This window comes from Xiphias gladius, chromosome 5 (assembly GCF_016859285.1).
Source record: "Xiphias gladius isolate SHS-SW01 ecotype Sanya breed wild chromosome 5, ASM1685928v1, whole genome shotgun sequence".
Classification (NCBI taxonomy): Eukaryota; Metazoa; Chordata; class Actinopteri; order Istiophoriformes; family Xiphiidae; genus Xiphias; species Xiphias gladius.
The window spans coordinates 2,393,244-2,411,651 of record NC_053404.1 but is presented as its reverse complement, the minus strand read 5'-3'; the positions used below and the strand labels follow the sequence as shown (position 1 = coordinate 2,411,651).

At 41.3% G+C, this 18,408-nt stretch overlaps 1 protein-coding gene and 2 non-coding genes across 5 annotated transcripts; 1 reads left to right on the top strand and 2 right to left on the bottom strand.

Moving 5' to 3' along the window:
* Nucleotides 1–541: 541 nt before the first annotated feature.
* trnaw-cca lies at nt 542–613 on the top strand. Its single transcript has one exon. It is a non-coding gene; the product is annotated as a tRNA-Trp (tRNA).
* Nucleotides 614–1,283: 670 nt separating this feature from the next.
* trnaw-cca lies at nt 1,284–1,355 on the bottom strand. Its single transcript has one exon. It is a non-coding gene; the product is annotated as a tRNA-Trp (tRNA).
* A 1,105-nt stretch (nt 1,356–2,460) lies between these two features.
* cul2 (cullin 2) lies at nt 2,461–18,335 on the bottom strand. 3 transcript variants are annotated; one of them, XM_040127455.1, is made up of 21 exons: nt 18,023–18,138; nt 16,778–16,916; nt 16,218–16,320; nt 16,005–16,099; nt 12,154–12,259; nt 11,834–11,916; nt 11,390–11,486; nt 11,100–11,210; nt 8,134–8,296; nt 7,872–7,996; nt 7,380–7,487; nt 7,098–7,157; nt 6,808–6,936; nt 6,459–6,545; nt 6,049–6,201; nt 5,721–5,798; nt 5,550–5,616; nt 5,048–5,250; nt 4,636–4,737; nt 4,404–4,520; nt 2,461–3,109 (listed from the first exon to the last, which is right to left on the bottom strand). In XM_040127455.1, exons 2-21 carry the CDS (start codon nt 16,894–16,896, stop codon nt 2,978–2,980), a joined length of 2,238 nt encoding a protein of 745 aa, XP_039983389.1. In that variant the 5' UTR covers nt 16,897–16,916; nt 18,023–18,138; the 3' UTR covers nt 2,461–2,977. The 3 variants fall into 3 exon arrangements, with proteins under 3 accessions (XP_039983389.1, XP_039983390.1, XP_039983392.1); XM_040127456.1 differs by lacking the exon at nt 18,023–18,138 and adding an exon at nt 18,255–18,335 and having other exon boundaries at nt 2,978–3,109; XM_040127458.1 differs by lacking the exon at nt 18,023–18,138 and adding an exon at nt 17,644–17,886 and having other exon boundaries at nt 2,978–3,109.
* Nucleotides 18,336–18,408: the final 73 nt, after the last annotated feature.

The window sequence follows — 18,408 nt, the reverse complement described above, 5'->3', positions numbered from 1 at the left end:
AAATAAAGTGATTATGGGCACAAACAAGGTTTTACAACAACAATGTGGACAAGAGAAGCCAGAGATCTCATGTTTGCTGTCTTCTATTGTGTATTAATAAACATAGATCTGACAACTCATGACCAGGTTCACCGCAGTCTGCTCGGCCTTCGTTAAGTTGCCGGGCTAATCGTTGAGGTCACTACTCATGGACCCGTGCGCTCTGTGGAGTGCGATCATGAACAGCTTCCTGCGGGATTAGGACGAAAACGTTTGAGCAGAGGAGCCTCCTGAAAGGATGCCTGAAGGCCGCGCGCATCGGGCCCTTCACCGCGCAGGCTCGCTCAAGTTCATGCTCAAGTTGCCTCTCTGAGTCCATCTCAACGAGCTCAGAAGAAAGTCCAGGGGAGACAGGCTGAGCAGAGGGCAGGGGTGGACCGCGGTAGACCGTAGGGCCTGCTCCCAGTAAGGGATTTCAGTTTAGACACAGAGTGCCACGTGTTGTGCTGTACGCTTCTCACGACTGTCAGTCGTGGAGGAGACCTACCAATGCTTCACGCATGACCTTGTGGCGCAACGGTAGCGCGTCTGACTCCAGATCAGAAGGTTGCGTGTTCAAATCACGTCAGGGTCAGTGGTTTTTCAGACCGTTGCTCAATAAGAGTGAAACCGCATAAGTAACTAGATCGTCTGGCATCTTCTGATGAGTCTGAATAAAGCAGTGGATGTGTGTGATCTTTGTGCTTCAGACACGTTCGCTCCACATTGTGAATATCTTACCTAAGGCCTTCTTTTAATCAGCAGCCATTTTACTAAACTGTCTCATTGTCCCCTGGTGTAGAGATGAAGTGTCTTTTTCTAACAATGTGAATATAATTCAAATGTACGGGAACCTTTTTTTTGCACCCGAATGAGGTTGTAACCCCCGAACAACCCCGGAGCTCCATCGGTCCTAAACACGCAGAAGGTGAAGAGCATGAAACCGTCGTGGAAACGTGTGGAGGGGCCACTTCATGTGATATGCAGAGTCAGCTCTGAAACATTACTCGACTACAATGTTGAACTAACAGCTCACTGCCAGCTTTTTCTCTCTTTTTTTTTAAAGGCTCTTACAAGGATCAACAGGGGGTGGAGTTTTGGTGCAGTGCGTCTACGTACGTGTGCATTACATTAGATTCACAGCGGAGCCACCGGCGTGGTACCGTGGACAATCCTCCTATGCAGAAGCGCATCCTGTGCCAGTGCAGCGGTTGTGATCTTGAAGATTCTGTATTTGAGAAATAAGAAAGAAGAAAAAAAAAATGTGACCCCGACGTGATTTGAACACGCAACCTTCTGATCTGGAGTCAGACGCGCTACCGTTGCGCCACGAGGTCTAACATGCCTTTACTCGCTAGTCAGGGGGATTAGAAAACCCTACGAAGGGAAGGTCACGTTGTTCGCGCTCCGCTGTCCGGTCCGGTACATTTCATATGAGACAAACATGGCGAATGTGCGACGCATGTACTAAACTCCGAAGGCCTCCGGCTGCCCTGCCTCCCGCAGGACTCTCGTGGAGCCACGGCCGAGGCGTCCCGCATATGCGCCGACCACCCGGATTCTCACGCACGTTGGGACGCGTCAGGACCACGGACAGCTGTCAGCGTAACGGCCGGATCCCGTGCCGACCGCGCATGTGCACATGACGCTTTGTTTGTTTGCTTTTGGCTTTTTTTTTTTTCTCTGTAAGGTGATGATCATGGCAGCGCCGTAATTAGGCGCGAGGTCACATCTGTCCGGCCCCAGCTGTTCCTTCAGCCAGTCTCACTGTTACTTTGGCGCCAAACCTCCTCCGGTACGACGTGATCAATATACAAGGAGAGACGAATGCTGGGAAAAGGGGTTTTGTTGCGTCTGTAAGCAGTCAGCAAACTGTTGACAACCGCCTCCAGCGGCGTGGCACGGCAGATGTGAGAGAACTCCTCCCGCGGACACGCTTCGGTGCAGGCCGCTGCGTAAACCTGATGCGCGACAATACAGCAAACACACACTTGTGGAAATACAAAACGACACATATTAAACGAGTCTGCATAGAGGTTACAATCGATGACATTTACTGCATATTAATAGACGTTTTCATAGCCACCTTACAGAGTTATCAGCAATTTATTTCAAGTTTAAATGCTGCTCATTAAAGTTAAAATGGTGGGACTCAAAGTTCAGCGCGACCAACTGGCGATTGTGATACTGTCCTGCCCCTATCTCAAGAACACATGTAGTACACATTCATTGACACCCCGCCCCCCCCCGAAATGACACAAATATGGATCCGTTTGATAAATGTTTACATAAAACCCTTCAGTGTTTTTTATTTATTTATTTGACAAGCAGCAGGATCATGTTTGTCACACCTCATTTTTCTTTACATTTGAAAGTAGATACAATAGTCAGTATACCAGTTTTATTACAATATTTTTTCCTAACTTCAGTACATTTAACAAAGAAAAAAAAAAAAAAAAAAAAACACACAACAACTGCAAACGTGAGAAAAGAAAGCATGTTTTTGAATGTGAAGCCACCAATGTGTCATTGATGTCACAACTATTTCTTTCCCCGGTTTTCTTTTTTTCCTTTATTTCCGGTCGACCGGCATGTTTATCAGCTCTTTCCTCTCAAACGGCCATAGGCATTCTCTTTTTGACGTTTGACGCACAGGTGCGTGGCACTGGTGATGTTGTAAACAGCTTAAAATCAGAAGGTGGGTGGGGTTGGGAGGAGGGCCTTATGGGTGGTGGTGTCAGCTGGCTCTCTGACATGACACAATGACCATTCTTGTTTTCAAAGATGGAGGCACCAGTCCTGCTTTGGTCACCCTACGGGATCACAGCAGACGGCGACAGTCCGAAACTTAAATGAATGAATGAGCCTGTTTTGTGGTTTAATTCATCTTTTAAACTTCTTTTAAAGTCACACAGGCAAGTGTTTTGTGTGGAGGCGGCCCATGGCTCGGCTCCTCTGTCTATGCGACATAGCTGTACTCGTCCGCCGAGGTCTGGCTTCGCTCAATGTACTGCTTGTCGATGAGCACCTCGATGCACTTCTTGATCATGCTGATACTGGGGTTGAACCTGGCTTTGGACTGATTGATGACCTACAAACAGGGATGATTGAGAAACAATGCACAGCAGTTACTTTCAACGGGGATACAAGAATGCTGCCACACATACAGTACATGCTGCTGCTGAATTGATATCTGCAGAATGCATGTTTTGAACGATTTTGATAAATAACAATTCCACTTTGGACAAAAAACTGGAGCAATGACTGCGCTGAGATCAGTAATGTGGTAAAATATAATGCGGGCTATCTGGGCCCATAAATTAGTGTCAAAAATATATTTTTCCGTTGATGGACGGACGGAAAATTAATGTAAAGCGATACTTGAACAAATCCGTTATCACTAAGCTACCCAGAAACCTCACCAAGGGTCTACAGCCATGCTAGCAGCTACAGTATGTGAGGCTGTACTTAGGCACGGCGGCGCTTGGAGCTAAACGCTAACATCAGCACGCTAACATACTCGCAATGACACTGCTAATGTGTGAAAAAAGCAGCATCTCTTTAGGTTCTGGTAACTTGTCATGAACACTTATTACCATTACTATGACAGGTGGATTAATTTATAATGATTATAATTATTCGTTGCAGCCCTAATGCTTCTTACACAACATAAACTACACAAATGCTTTATACGTTACCATGAAGTATGCTATGTATTAACCTGAGAATTATGTAAGCTTTAAAACGTACATTAACTCTAGTCCACAAAAAGTACAAGGTGCAGGGGACATGGTTATCAAACTATGTGTTCAGCATACTGTAAATATGCTTCTGTCACAGCTGGGAATCTGCACATGCAGTGTGTGTGTGTGTGTGTGTGTGTGTGTGTGTGTGTGTGTGTGTTGTAGCTGACAGCTGACATGGGGGTGATACTTCCATTGCAAACATAGTCCAATATGGTCCCAGGAGTGGAGAGCATTGTTCCCAGCACAACCCACTGTCACAGCGGTATTACCTCGCTACCAGAGAATTTACCACTCACTTACACATTCATGCCGGTTCATTCAGTTTACTCTTTGTCTTCCACCTACACCTTCTGGTGCCTTCTGAAGCATGATACTTTACACCCGTGTTACAGTGAAAGTGAACATTTGTTAGACCAAGGGTACAAACCGGTTTTACTGCCCAGGCTTCCAACAGACCTCCATTACAAACTTTATCCCTACTCATATTACCAAAGTCCCGGTAAATCCCTTTGACGTGACTCTGAGTGGCATGTACTGTATACACAAGCTATTTGCCTGCTTGTCTCCATCCGCCCATCAAATTATCAAGAAATCAAGTGGATCCACAAGAGGTCTTAAAATAAGAAGAGTTCCACACACCTCCTGGATGAGGGCGTTGTGTCGGAGCACCTTGCGGGCCTTCATGATTCTCACTATAGCAGCTTGTAAATACATTTTGCGGTCCTCGTCTACAGCGCTCCTCGTCTGCTCCATTTCCTGAACATCAGACAGATATGCGACAGGGTTTTAGATGTCAACGTGGCTGTCAAACAACAGGGAAACAGCAAAACTTGAGAAAGGACTGAGAAGGATGGATAACCATTTGTCTGACCTGTGGTGTGTCTTTCTGCATTGACGTTGTAATCTTAAACTTTGTCCTTTTACTGGTGAAACTCATATTTAGTGAAAATGTGGACTCTGCTTCAATCTCCTCCTGTAAGCAGAAGGGAAGACATCCTGTATTCATATAATCATCACTGAATTATTTAATGTCTGAAATAAATGGTAGCAGTCTGTGGACTGTGGGTGGGTAGGGATGGAAGGGAGGCATAGGCCACTAGTTTTCTGGAACATTAACGGACTAACATATTAACAGACTTAACAAGGCATCTTGTACAAATAAACCAAAAATTCCCAGTCAGTACCAATTACCAATGACAAAACACCCTGCCAAGCGAGCCTGTTGTCAGACTCAGTAGCGGGATCTACTTCTAATTCCACTTGTCGCACCAGAAACCTCAGACCTTTTGTGAGTCGTGGTTGAGCATCTTGACGTCCAGCAGGGACTTGATGGTCTTCTGTAGCTCCTTCTCGTTCATCTGCGTGCTGTCCTGTAGCTCCTTGTAGGTCACCGTTTGGCTGTTGTTGAAGGCCAGCAGCACGGCCATCTGGTAGGTGGTCACCATGGCAACGTACGGCTTGGACAGGTAGTTCATTTTCACCTCACCTGATGGTGACGAGGGGACACAGATGTATGGTGGTCAATACAACTGCACCATCTACTGTAGCTTACGATTTACCCGTTTTTTTTTTTTTTAAATATTCTTGGTCGTATTACAGTTTTGTTTCTTCCATGATTAAACCTGCCTGGGTGTGACACTGGTATTTTGTTGATAACGGCTATCCTGACGCATCAAACCCAGCGCTCTGCAGTTGCAGTCGCACTTTCAGATATTGGCTCAGACGCATTGCTTTTTTACACTGAAATCTTGCATAATTCATCTTACATGAGTGTGTTTGTGTTACCTGTGCAGAGATAGTGCAGCCAGGTCAACTTCCTCCCACTGAAGTGCTGATTATAGAACAATTCAAACTGTGAAAGGAGGGGAACACAGAATTTATTTTACAATGTGCTCCTGTAATCCGTATAAACCTCTGTAACTGACAATTCAGCTGTGCTCCGCAGAGCAGACTCACCATCTGCACACTCTTCTCTAGTTCTTGAGGGATGGCGAATGTGGAGGAGGGGACGTGTGTGAGAGGCCAGGCTCCAGCCTGCAAACCCATCACATATACAACAACATTTCAAATTTATACTGAAAACCATAGAATACAAGCTGTTACTGGTGGAATCGAAGCCGTCTGATGAAGCCAGGCTAAATACAGTGGTCTGTTTGGAAACACAAAAATCTAGTAATGCTCATAATATTCTAAGATTTATGTTGTCAAGCGAGCAAGACTTTCCTTTGATCCTGTGTCTGTTAGGATAAATGACGCATGTCGGCCCCGTCGGAGTTCTCCTCACCTGTAATACATAGATCTGGAAGCTGATGCCGAGGTCCACCACAGTCTCCTGCGTCTTGATGAAATTGTTGAACTTGTTGTTGAGGTCGGCACTCACGCTCATGTCCGTGTACATTCTGTGGAGTTTGCTCGTGAACTCGTAGCCACATGCTTGCTGCAGGATTAGGGACGAGGACCAAGAATGATGAGTTGTATAAAGGAAAGGAGGGAGGAAGAGAGACAAAGATAGGGCATTTTTTTTGTGCATGTCCCTAATGGCCAGACAGAAGATCACAGGACGCCGAAAGAATCACACCTGCATTGTGGCCTGGATCCACCTCTAACTTAAGTATCAGACACTGAGTGAAGGCACCGCCAGAGATAAGACAAGCCCCCCAAGTCTTATTTTATACTGTTCAGCTTTGGATTTACCTTTAGTTTGTTGATCATGGCTTCTTCTGAGTCCATTGACAATGATAAACCATGTATTAACCGCTTTGCTAGCATTCTGGCATAAAACTGTGGAAATCAAAGAAAATAAGACTTAGAACAAACAAATTGATTAATGCAGTGATGGACAAATCTTGTTCTAAAGTTGGGTATTTTGGGACTTTTGAGGCTACTAAAAATGTGCACACTATGAGGCTAATAATTCTTGAAGTATTTTGAGATCAAACCCCCCCTTCTAGTCAAGGTTTGTACACCTGAATGTCTCAAGATATCTGAGAAATAAATTAAACACTGGTGTTTTGTTACATTCACACATAGGAGGCCTTCTCACCTTCTGAAAGATGTCCTTGTCATCAATGTACTTGAACACTGTGATGAAGCTGGTCAGTTTGTCCTCCACCTCATTCTCTGTCATTCCCTTTGCAGATTTCTTCAGCAGATTGTCACAGTATTTCGCCAGCTGGACAGAGACACCAGGAGGGACATCACCTGGTCAAGGCACTCTGTATAATTGTGTGTGTGTGTGTGTGTGTGTGTGTGTGTGTGTGTGTGTGTGTGTGTGTGTGTGTGTGTGTGTGTGTGTGTGTGTGTGTGTGTGTGTGCGCGCGCGTGTACACTCACGAGTTCAGGGGCTTTACAGATGGATTTGGGCTCCCTGAAGTTCACCACAGACGTCAAAGCCTGAGAAAGAGAGAAATCAAATAAACACGTTCAAACCATCTTAATTGTGGGAAAAAAACATTAACACGTGGACCTAATTATACTTTCAACCCATTAATAACTGTTTTACAGTTACAGACAATATACTGGGAAAAGGGAACTAGCCGAAAATCACACATCTAGTTACAGTCATAAGTATATTGTTCAATGAGGCACCAGCCATTACAGTCTGGGCTTGAATACCTTATCGAGTGCACTCATGAAGTGCTGATCTCCATTTAAAACTGTGTTAATGAGCTGAACAAATTTACTGTGAACCTCCAGCACTGACTCCACAAACAGGGTTGGCATCTAGAGTAGTATGAGGAGAGAGACAAAGTTGTTAAAATTACATTCACAAAAGTCAAAATACTGAACACGTATTTTAAAACTAAAAGCGGCTACAGACAGAGCACCACAACCTCTATGAAAACACTGAACAAATTCAAAGATCACAGTTTTACTAGTGATGTTTGATTATATCAAATTAAACTGTCAAATCAAGTTACTTTCAAGTTTTAGTAGTGCAACAACCTGTGCTAAATTCAAAATACAGGAGCTGTGAATTAAAGATATTTAATACCCTAACAGGTACTAGGACAAAAACATGATTGTGAAAATGCACTTGCAGTTTGAAACTAGACAACATGTACAAGTACAGGCACACATGCAGACACACACTGCTGCGGTACTAACGTTTTCCTGAGAGAGGTTACTGGTGCCTCGAATGCCCTCATTGTGGATGTGAACCTGTAGCTCCTGGATCATGTGAGGCAGACCGCTGGACACGGCCCGCAGCAGGGTGTACATGTTGGCCATGTCTGAACAAAACAACCCGACGGGACACACATCTCAGTTCCACAGAGCAATGTGGTTACCGTGTGACTGTATGTATAGTAATTTCCTTCATGCAAGATAGATCCATGCATTATGACACAAAGAACAGTAGTAGGCTGACCGTCTCTCTTCTCCTGCCGAATAATGTTCTGGCACTCCCCGTGCAGGAACTGCAGATGATCTGCCACCATCCTCTGCTGGCACTCGTGGATGACTTTGGCGTAGGAGCTGGGGTGCAGGTATTTCCGACATCGCACTTCTTCGTCTTTCAATCGCGCCAAGACCTGGAGGATAAGAAAGGTGAAAAGAGAAGGGCAAAAGGGTCAGTTTTGGTTTCACGCTAGATCCCCAAATCCAATTCAACAGAATGCTAACAATGCATTGCAATCTGTTTTTCCACTCCACATTATATACCATCAAATTTATAGATCACAATATATTGAATCACGAAATACTGCTCTCTCCCCTATCAATGGATTTTTTGTTTTTTAAGCAGACAGAGGATAAGTGGTGGATTGATTTTCATTAATCCCAAATAAAAAATGATTGCAACTGATTAAACATCCATTAAAGTTTTTTTTACACTTCAAGAAATTTTTAAAACAAATAGTCTTTAAATTAGTTTTAAAAAAAAACAAACAAAAAAAAACACTAAACACGCAGAATTTTCCGGTCTCATCATGTAGACTGTACTGTCTTGATAGTTGCACCATCAAGCAACCATTTAAACTTAAAAAAATAATTTTCGAATTTTTGTACTCTTGATATGAATTGGTTCAGATTTTACATTCAAGTGATGAATTCTGAAAAAAATGCTAGAAAATATAATTCACAGTTTTTCCATTAATAACCAATTTCTGCAAAACAGGAACCCAGGTGCCTTATTGCTGCTTACAGCTATAATTTGCTTTACATTCCAACTCTCCCTCCAGTAAATATTGATAAATGTAAAAAAAAAAAAAAAAAAAAAAAAAAAAAACAGCAGTCTGATGATCAATTGTGACTGAGCTTGTCCAGACAGGAGGGGACTGCACTGTAATACAGAGTCTATTGCTGCTCTTTCACAGTCATACTGCATATCAATCTTCATGCTGACTTGGAAACACAGTGACAGATCAAACAGGAAGGCAAGGCACACTACCGTAATGATTGGTAAAGCTTCAACTATGATCCTGTTTACAGGCTGGAGGGATAAATCTATCAGAGAGATCTGGTTATTGCTGGTGTGAATGAATGAGACAGACAGTAGGTCATGGCAGCTGAAGTTGCCCAGGGGTCTGTGATCCCAGCCTTAGCAGGTTAATAGTAGAGCTAATACTCAGATTAAAACTCTTATGTCACCAGACTGACGTGACCTGACAGTTCACACGCACAGGCCCCGAATGAATGTACACTCAGCTGATGGATGCTGGTGTACAAACAGACAGACACACACACACACACACACACACACAGTGTTAGTCATCATAAACTCAAACCACAGGAAGAGCAGCTGAGCCATATTTACAGAAGCAACTCAAAAATGACAAAAAAAGGGCAGTTTAAGAATATCTACAGTGCATTCAGAGAGTATTCAGACCCCTTCACTTTTTTCACATTTAGTTATGTTGCAGCCTTATGCTAAACTAATTTAAATAAATTTTTTCCCTCTTCAATCTACACTCAATACCCTACAATGACTGAATTTTAGTAGATTTTTGCTAATTTATTAAAAAAGAAAAACTGAAATATCACATTGACGTAAGCATTCAGACACTTTTCTCTTTTTTTAGCTGAAGCACCTTTGGCAGCGATTACAGTCTCGAGTGTTTTTGGGTATGACGCAACAAGATTTGCAGGCCTTGATTTGAGGGTTTTCTGCCATTCTTCTCTGCATATCCTCTCAAGCTCTGTCAGGTTGGATGGGGACCGTCGGACAGTCATGTTCAGGTCTTGCCAGAGATTTTTGATTGGGTTCAAGTCAGGGCCACTCAAGGACATTCACAGAGTTGTCCCTAAGCCACTGCGTTGTCTTGCCTGTGTGCTTAGGGTCATTGTCCTGTTGGAAGGTGAACATCTGGACCAGTCTGAGGTTCTGAGCTTTCTGGACCAGGATATCATTATTGTTATCTCTGCACTCTGCACCGTTCAGCTTTCCCTCAACCCTGACCAGTCTCCCTGTCCCTGAAAAACGTGATGCTGCCAACACAATGCTTCACCATTGGGATGGTATTAGCTAAGTGATGAGGGGTGCCTGGTTTCCTCCAGCCACGACAATTAAAATCTAGATCTAGGCCAAACAGTTCAATCTTGGTTTCATCAGACCATAAAATCTTGTTTCTCACAGTCTGAAAGTCCTTCAGGTGCTTTTTTAAAAACCCATGAAGGGCTTTCATGTGTCTTTCACTGATGAGAGGCTTCCACCTGGACACTCAATCTGGACATAAATCCCAGATTGGTGGAGTGCTGCGGTGATGGTTGACTTTCTGGAAGTTTCTCCCATCTCCACACATGATCTCTGGAGCTCAGCCAGTGATCATCTGGTTCTTGGTCACCCGTCTTACCAAGGCCTTTCTCTCCTGATTGCCCAGTCTGGCTTGGTGGCCAGGGCTAGGAGCAGTCCTGGTTGTTCCAAACTTATGTCACTGAAGAATTATGGAGGCCACTGTTCTCTTAGGAACCTTACATGCAGAAGAAATGTTTTTTGTAGCCTTCTCCAGATCTGTGCCTCAAGAAAATCCTGTGAGCTGTGAGACCTTATATAGGCAGGTGTGTCCCTTTCCAAATCCTGTCCAGTCAATTGGATTTACCACAGGAGGACTCAATTCAAGGTGTAGAAACAACTCATGATCAAGAGAAATGGGAGGCACCAGAGATAAATTTCAAGTGTCATAGCAAAGGGTCTGAATACTTACGTCATTGTGATATTTCAGTTTTTCCTTTTTAATAAATTTGCAAAAATTTCTAAAATTCTGTTTTTGCTTTGTCATTAGTGGGTATTGAGTGTAGACTGATGAGGGAAAAAATGAAATTTAAATGATTTTAGCACAAGGCTCAAAGATAACAAAATGTGAGAAAGGTTATGTATTATCTCGCCATCTATTTTACCTTCTCCATATACTGTGAGCAGTTGGATTCTTGCAGTAGATTGGAGGCTTCCTGTTTGTAATACTCCCCCGTTTTTGTCAGAAATGGCCCTTCGAAGATTTCCTGATAAAACTGCAACACAGGAAGACGGTATGTTATACATAGGATTAAGTATACATGGATATACAAAGACCTATATGAATGTGAATACGTGGATAATGCAAAACAATCGGTACAATCAGATCCATGCAAACAAAAATCGAATAAACAGTCTGGGAATCAGATCATTGGGTGACTATTTGTCGTCTCACCTTTAGTGGAAACTTCTTCTTGTACTGTTCAACATGAACAAAGGAGTTGATGACCCCATGTATTACCTTCTGGTTGGGGTTCTCGCCGCATCGATCACTGTAGGACATGAGCAAGCTCCTGTTAGGCATGATCCTTTTTACAGAATTGCTGAGCACTACATTTGTTTGCCTGGTGGGACACTGTTGTAAGTGTACGTTAAACACTGCAGCCCATTTAGATTACATGGACAGACATTAATAGTGTGGAGGACTGGAAACCAGGCATTGCAATAATGATAATAAAATACAAATTAATGTAAATCATATAAGCAAACAAAGTCCAAATTAATTAAAACAACAGGTCTGAATCAGCTATATCATTTATCTTTCCCAATGCAGAGAGACAGAAATATATTGTATTGCCAATATTGTATGTATTCCAGATGGGGAAAAGTGGAAACATACTTTTTGATTTCATTCAACAACATCCGGATCAGGACAGCCTGAAGGGGCTCGATCATTAGCCTCCTCCACATATCTAGCGCCAACTGCAAAAACAAATGAAAAGACAGCATTTCACAATAGTGCACACAATCCTACAATAGAGCATTGTAGTAGTGGTGTAAGGTGAGATCTTGAACTGGGTTCTGGATCCCAGAGGCTGAATTCCGCTAATCTCTTGATCATTCTGTGCATACACTGTCCTATTTGTATCTAATACCCATAGTGGAAGTTTGAATGTGCGGTAGAAATTTTTATATCAGTATGAGTCAATCAGTCAGTACCTCTCCAATCTCCATGAGCGGCTCATTCATGTCCACTCCCCCGTAACCGTACTGCAGGTCCGCTTCTGTTAGTTTGTTCTTCTTGATGAACTGAGTGTTGAGATACCTAAACAAAGTGGGGAGGGGGTTAAGATATCAACTGTATCTCAAGGAGTTGAAGTAGATATCATCTAATGTCTAATGTGTGTGTTTGTGTGTGTGTGTTTCAAGAAACACTAATACCACAACAATGCTACTGCCAGGGGCCACCAATTGCAAACTGAGTTCATCCTGTCCAGGATGCCTAAGCCAGGGAAGGCATTTTTGGAAAAATGTTATAAATATTATGGTGAAAATACCTGTTTTTACAACACACTAAGCACTAATCTGTGACTTGTTATATTTACAAGTTTTTGTGGGGTTTTTTGGGGTTTTTTTTTTAAAGAGCTTTTAAATTGCTACTACTTTGGGGAACTCTGTTCTGTAAAGAATATGACTGCACGTGTTTTCATCTAGCATTCCAGACAGTAGGAGGTTAATCGGTACACCAACTATAGTTTATGGATATTGTATTTCCTTTCAGCCATTTTCATGGTTCCAGTGGCACAGAATTGTTACCCAGCAGGCACTGGCAAACTGTGGTACTGAAGGGTCGGATTCATGTTTTTACACCGAACATTACCACCAAATATGTTATTAAAGGGATCAGCTGATATAAATATTCCTTTGACCACAGCATATTACTAGACCAACTAGAAAACTGGGTGGGACTTTCTGGCACAGTACTAAACTGGTTTGAATCCTACTTAAAAGGACAGGGACTAGTTTTTGTATGTAGGTAATTACACAGCTGAGCGGACAAAAATTACATGTAGAGTTCCCCAAGGCTCCATTCTGGGCCCTCTCCTGTTCAATATCTACATGCTCCCACTAGCTCAGATTATGGAAAACAACAAAATAAGTTACCATAATTATGCAGACGGCAAACAGATGTACATAAACATATCACTAGGCGACTGTAATCTCATACAGACCCTGAGTAAATGCATTGAACAAATCAACGATTGGAAGTGCCAGAATTTTCTTCAATTAACAAAGATAAAAGTGACGTAATTGTTTTTGGACACAAGAAAGAACAATTAAAAGTCAGTGCTCAGCTTCAAGCAGTAATGTAACAACCACAAACCAATCCAGAAATCTTGGAGTAGTCACTGGCTCAGACCTAAATTTTAACAGCCAAATTAAGACAATTACCAAGTAAACCTACTATCACCTTAAGAACGTATTGAGGATTAAAGGACTTATGTCTCAGCAGGATTTGGAAAAACTTGTCCATGCATTTATCTTCAGTCAGCTTGACTACTGCAAGGACATGTTAACAGGTATCTCTAACAAAGAAAACCAAACAGAAAACAAACAAACAAACAAACAAACAAAAAACAAACAAAACAAAAAATCAGACAGCTGTAGCTGTTTCAGAACACTACAGCTTGAATCCTCACTTAGACCAAGAAAGTGGAACATATCACTCCAGTCCTGGGATCTCTAAACTGGCTTCCAGTCTGCCAAAGAATTTATTTCAAAATACTGATTTTCAGTTTTTATGCTCCACATGTCTGGACATATTTGGAACAAACTCCCAAAGAACTGCAAGTCTGTTGCAAATATCAATTCTTTTAAATCAAGGCTAAAGACTTTTTTGTTTGCAGCTGCCTTTTATTGAATCAAATAAATACTGAGTTCTTACACTGCACTGAACTCTGACTTGGATTTATTTTTTTATTTTCTATTTAACTCTTTTTCATTTCTATCTAAATGTTTCTTTTGTATTGTCTTATGTTGCTTTTACATTTCGTCTTGATCACCCTTTTTTTTTAAATGTAAAAACACCTTGAATTGCCTTGTTGTTTGAATGTACTATACAAATAAACTGGCCTTGCCTTCTAATTAAATTCCAATCCATAGTCTCTGTTAGATTTTTTTTAACTGGCCAAACACAGGTAACTCATATACATTTCTAAGATTAAACAGCCTATTGATAACAGGCCAACAGATTAAAATTATTCAGATAATTTTAACAGAAACAGTGAATTACTATCCCTTCTAAATTGTGTGACAATGAATAATGAGTAATTAATATTTTTGATATATTAACAGTTAATAGCAAGACTCCTCATTACGTGAAAGTTGTTGATCAAAGCACTAAAGTTAGTGAGAAACACCCAAGTTTACAGCTCTATGGAGCACTTTGGCACACTGTTTTGGTTTTACAGCCCACAAATCTACGGTGCAGTTGTGTCTCACCGCTCATTAACCCCCAGTAGGCAGCAGTTTCCAGCAAAACACTGATAAACCCACTATGCACAACCTGCACAGTAGCAAATGGCAGCAGGACAAAGTTATCTTGTTGGCTGGAGAACACAGTTAACAGTCAATGCAGCTAATAGAACAGAGTTTATGCAGCGTGGACAGAAGGACGTGTTTATGTCTCACTGGAAAAGTTTTATATTGCAGCAAAACACAGTGAGTATCAATATTAGGAAGATCCGTTTTGCACTGATGCTAATTCTAATGACAGACACCCTGATGTTGACAGTCCTACACTGCAAGTGTGTTTCATCACATCTCTGGTGTTTCAACATTTCTCCAAAGAAGCAAAGACTAAGTCAGAAGACTTAACTACCAAACAGACTGACACTCACATTTTGATGGTTGTCATCAAGCTGGTCTGTGTTGGCTGATCCAGTCCACCTTAAATGACGTGTAGTTTTCACAGCTGTACCATCTGCCTCTATCAACGGTATAGCAATCCCACTCAGCCTGATTTCTCTCATACACTGAAGCTTTGACAAGCATAATACACCAGCATCAAGTGTTAAATGATGGCTACTACGTGGCTAGTGTTGAGCACCACTAACCATGAAGCCTGGAGAGCTGAATTGTATTTGAAGGTTTTAACAGTCTTGTTTTAATTCAGTTGGCATTTTTAATGCAACCTCCCACTGCATAATGATTTGTGTTTGGAAGAATGAAAACATAAACATGAATATATTTATAGACATCTATTAAGGATAATAAGCAACCGTCTTCCATATTAAGAACTGCACACTACTATGTCACTACTAGTGCCATGAGCCTCGCTTTCTCTCTTGCGCATGCTGACATAATAAATTACAAAGGCATATGAATGCACAGGCAGTCTGGTGGGAAGTACACATAAAAATAGACCTGAAAGCTCTCCAAGGGAGTATTGATTTAGAATGAATCAGGACACACCAAATGCCTGTTGGCACTTCACACTATGCTTTTCAAGGTAATACTTAAGTTTACAAAAACTGTAGGCTGGAGTATTGTAGCTCGTGATAGAATTAGTCAATCAGCATCTAAGGACCCTAAGACGCCGAGCCAACTTCGAAGAATTAGTTGGACCTGACAAAGACAGCAACTTATGTCACCTCACATCTTCTGTTAAAAGTTATACTTGAGGACAACACTGACTACAGTCAACGGCCAATTGACTACAGATGTTCATGTATATTCCTCACCTGGTAGACTTGATTTGTCTTCAAAAATGTTGCAAAGAGACAAAGAAACAAACTATACAACCATTTTAATACCACTGTGAATTTGAGGAAACAGTGTCGTTATAATCCCAGACTACGAACTGAAAATATGTCTGATTAAAAAAATGAAACTGGCACTGTATAGTTGTGCTTTATCTTGCACTGTTTTCAGCTTGTTGTTTGTGAAAAAAATAAAGGCAGAGGAGAAAAGACCACATTAAATGGTGAATCTGCCTATTGACCCACTGATATTAAACACTACATCAGCATGTCAAGTGGAAAAAAAGGCATAAAAGTTAGGAATTTTACCGGTACAAGCAGTCCATGTAGTCGGCTCCTTTGCTGTACTCGTCCCAGTATCTGTGGTACATCACCAAAACTTTCTCCTCTGATTCCAGGACTTTCTAAAAAACACACAAGCATGACAGGTGTTATGGAAAACGGCACAATGCAGGAATAAAAGAATGTGCACTCAACATGTCTTTCTTTGCCAGATGCTGGAGAGCTATTGTGAGTGCTTACCTTGTACAACTGCCTAACATGATTTTCAAGAAACACCTTGGTCTCTGTGTATAATCTTTCACCCAAAGGCTCTGGGTATGCAACACACAAGGCATAAATGTCACTGATGTCAAAGTTCAGGATAAATAATAAAGATGTACAGGATTTCATTATGTACAGATATGCTTATTCAGTTTATAAAGATGTAGTATATATGTAATATTGGATACAGCATTTTCTAAGGTAATGTTTCCCTACAAATAAATTAATACTTTAATATTTGGCTTCTGCCTGTATGAACTACTCTTCATTTCATACTGACATTTAACATATTTAACATATATTACAGATGTTTGAAAAAACTGATTGGTAGATTAACTATCTAAACTTTATAAGTGCTTATCAAGGATTAGCCATATTTGCTGTTTAAAGTAAAAAAATTAAGCTTTATGCAACTAGTCAACTTGATTTATTGTACTGAGCAGCTATGTGACTTCCTTTCCAGAACCCTGAACAGAAACTTTGCAAAAATCCTGTAGTGGAGTTTAAATTTCAATATGGAGCAAGTTGGAGTAGGATACGAGAACCGATCATTCCACGTGGCTCTCTCCACATAGTCAAGCATCACAACAGCCTTGATTGTCGTCAGTAGCTTGTTCCATGTCTCATCAAAATCCACCACCCGTGGCTTTAAGGACATTGTACAGTTTCACTTTCAGTCTGAGAGAAAAAGAAACACATGAAAACATTAGTGAGAAAAGGATGTTAAAATATAAATAAACATCTCATCTCTTGATTTCACTTTGTCTGTTATCATGTGACTTCCACTTTCCCATTCTGCAGTTTGGATTGTTTAAAGCAAATATAATGTAAATTACATGAAAGGATTACATTTAAGGAGTGAACCAAGCATGAATGGCGGTAGGAACACAAAGGAAGGACATCTTGGCAAGGTGACTGTGATTTCCAAGTAATTTAGATGAAGCCCATTACACCAAATATATAGTAATAACAAAATTAATTCTAAATTTAATTAAATTAAGCAAGAGTAACTACATAGCACAGCTGTCAGGACGAAGGGCAAAGTGAACATGTACATCAACAGAAATTAGCCTAATGATAAATAGCCTGCTTCAAAACAGCTGCTCAGAATTACTATGGTAGCAACAGATGAGATAAACATTGTGCTGAAGTTCATGGAGGTAATACTAACGTTCATCAACAGTGAACACATTGGGATAACCATCAGCTATCAATACTATGCAGTTTAGGAGCGGAGACTGCTACATATAATAATATCTCAACTTGTATATGAATGTCAGAAGAATCATAGACCACCAGAAGTAGGAGAAACTAGGCCCTGTGTTTCTCGTCATTCATACCAGTTGATTTCACGTCAGAGAAAACATTGCAACATCATAATTCACATTTTTTTCTGGCTACCCACTTCACACATGCCGATATTCGTCTTTCAAAAGGACGTGTTAGCGTTACTAGAAGAACAGGCTTCTTACAGTCATGATGAAGGCAGCTAAGTTAAGGGTACTAGCTTGCGGGATGCCAATCCCAAAATAGGCTGACTAGCTAAAAGGCTAACTAGCTCTAGCTAGCATGCTACTTCTTCCTGCTCAAGTCCCAGCAGTTTCAAGGCATCAGCTAGCAGCTAGCGGCTAGCAGGAAGCTAACGATAGCTCAGCTATCGCTAGCAAATGGTCATCTTATTTGCAATTTCCCCACATTTACACTGACAGCTCGGCAAAAGATGGTGCTGTTGTTAAACAAATGAGGTTACTGAGGTCAAGTGTTGACGTTTGAATAATACGCACCTCTGTACAGTATTTACTTGTTATAAAAGTCAAGTTTCTCCGCTGTCACCAGGCTTGATTTGTCTCACTTACAGGTCTTCCCTACCTCTTGGATTATACCAGTGTATCACATGGGGATGTATTATGAACAAGCCTAAATTAGCTGTGAATATTTTAGCATTATATCTTCATTGAGTGTATTTGAGAGACTTTTTTAAATATTTGAAACAGTATATGCGATGTTCATACCTACCGATGAGAATAAGACCAAACGTACTCTGATTCAAGCCATAAGAACACCCATATACCCATGGTATCGTCTAAAACTACGGAAACCTCTTAGGTAGTGAGAATTAAAAACATGACCACAGACGTTCTGCAGATGGTAATGAATTTTGTCTCTGGCC

Bases quoted from the DNA above. Each gene is read 5' to 3' on its own strand.
- cul2 (XM_040127456.1), bottom strand. From the start codon at position 16,896: ATGTCCTTAAAGCCACGGGTGGTGGATTTTGATGAGACATGGAACAAG. The intron at 7,997-8,133 runs GTCAGCCTACTA...TGTTTTGTTCAG, and splicing joins TCGGCAGGAGAAGAGAGACG to ACATGGCCAACATGTACACC. The intron at 3,110-4,403 runs GTGTGTGGAACT...CCCTGTTTGTAG, and splicing joins ACAACGCCCTCATCCAGGAG to GTCATCAATCAGTCCAAAGC.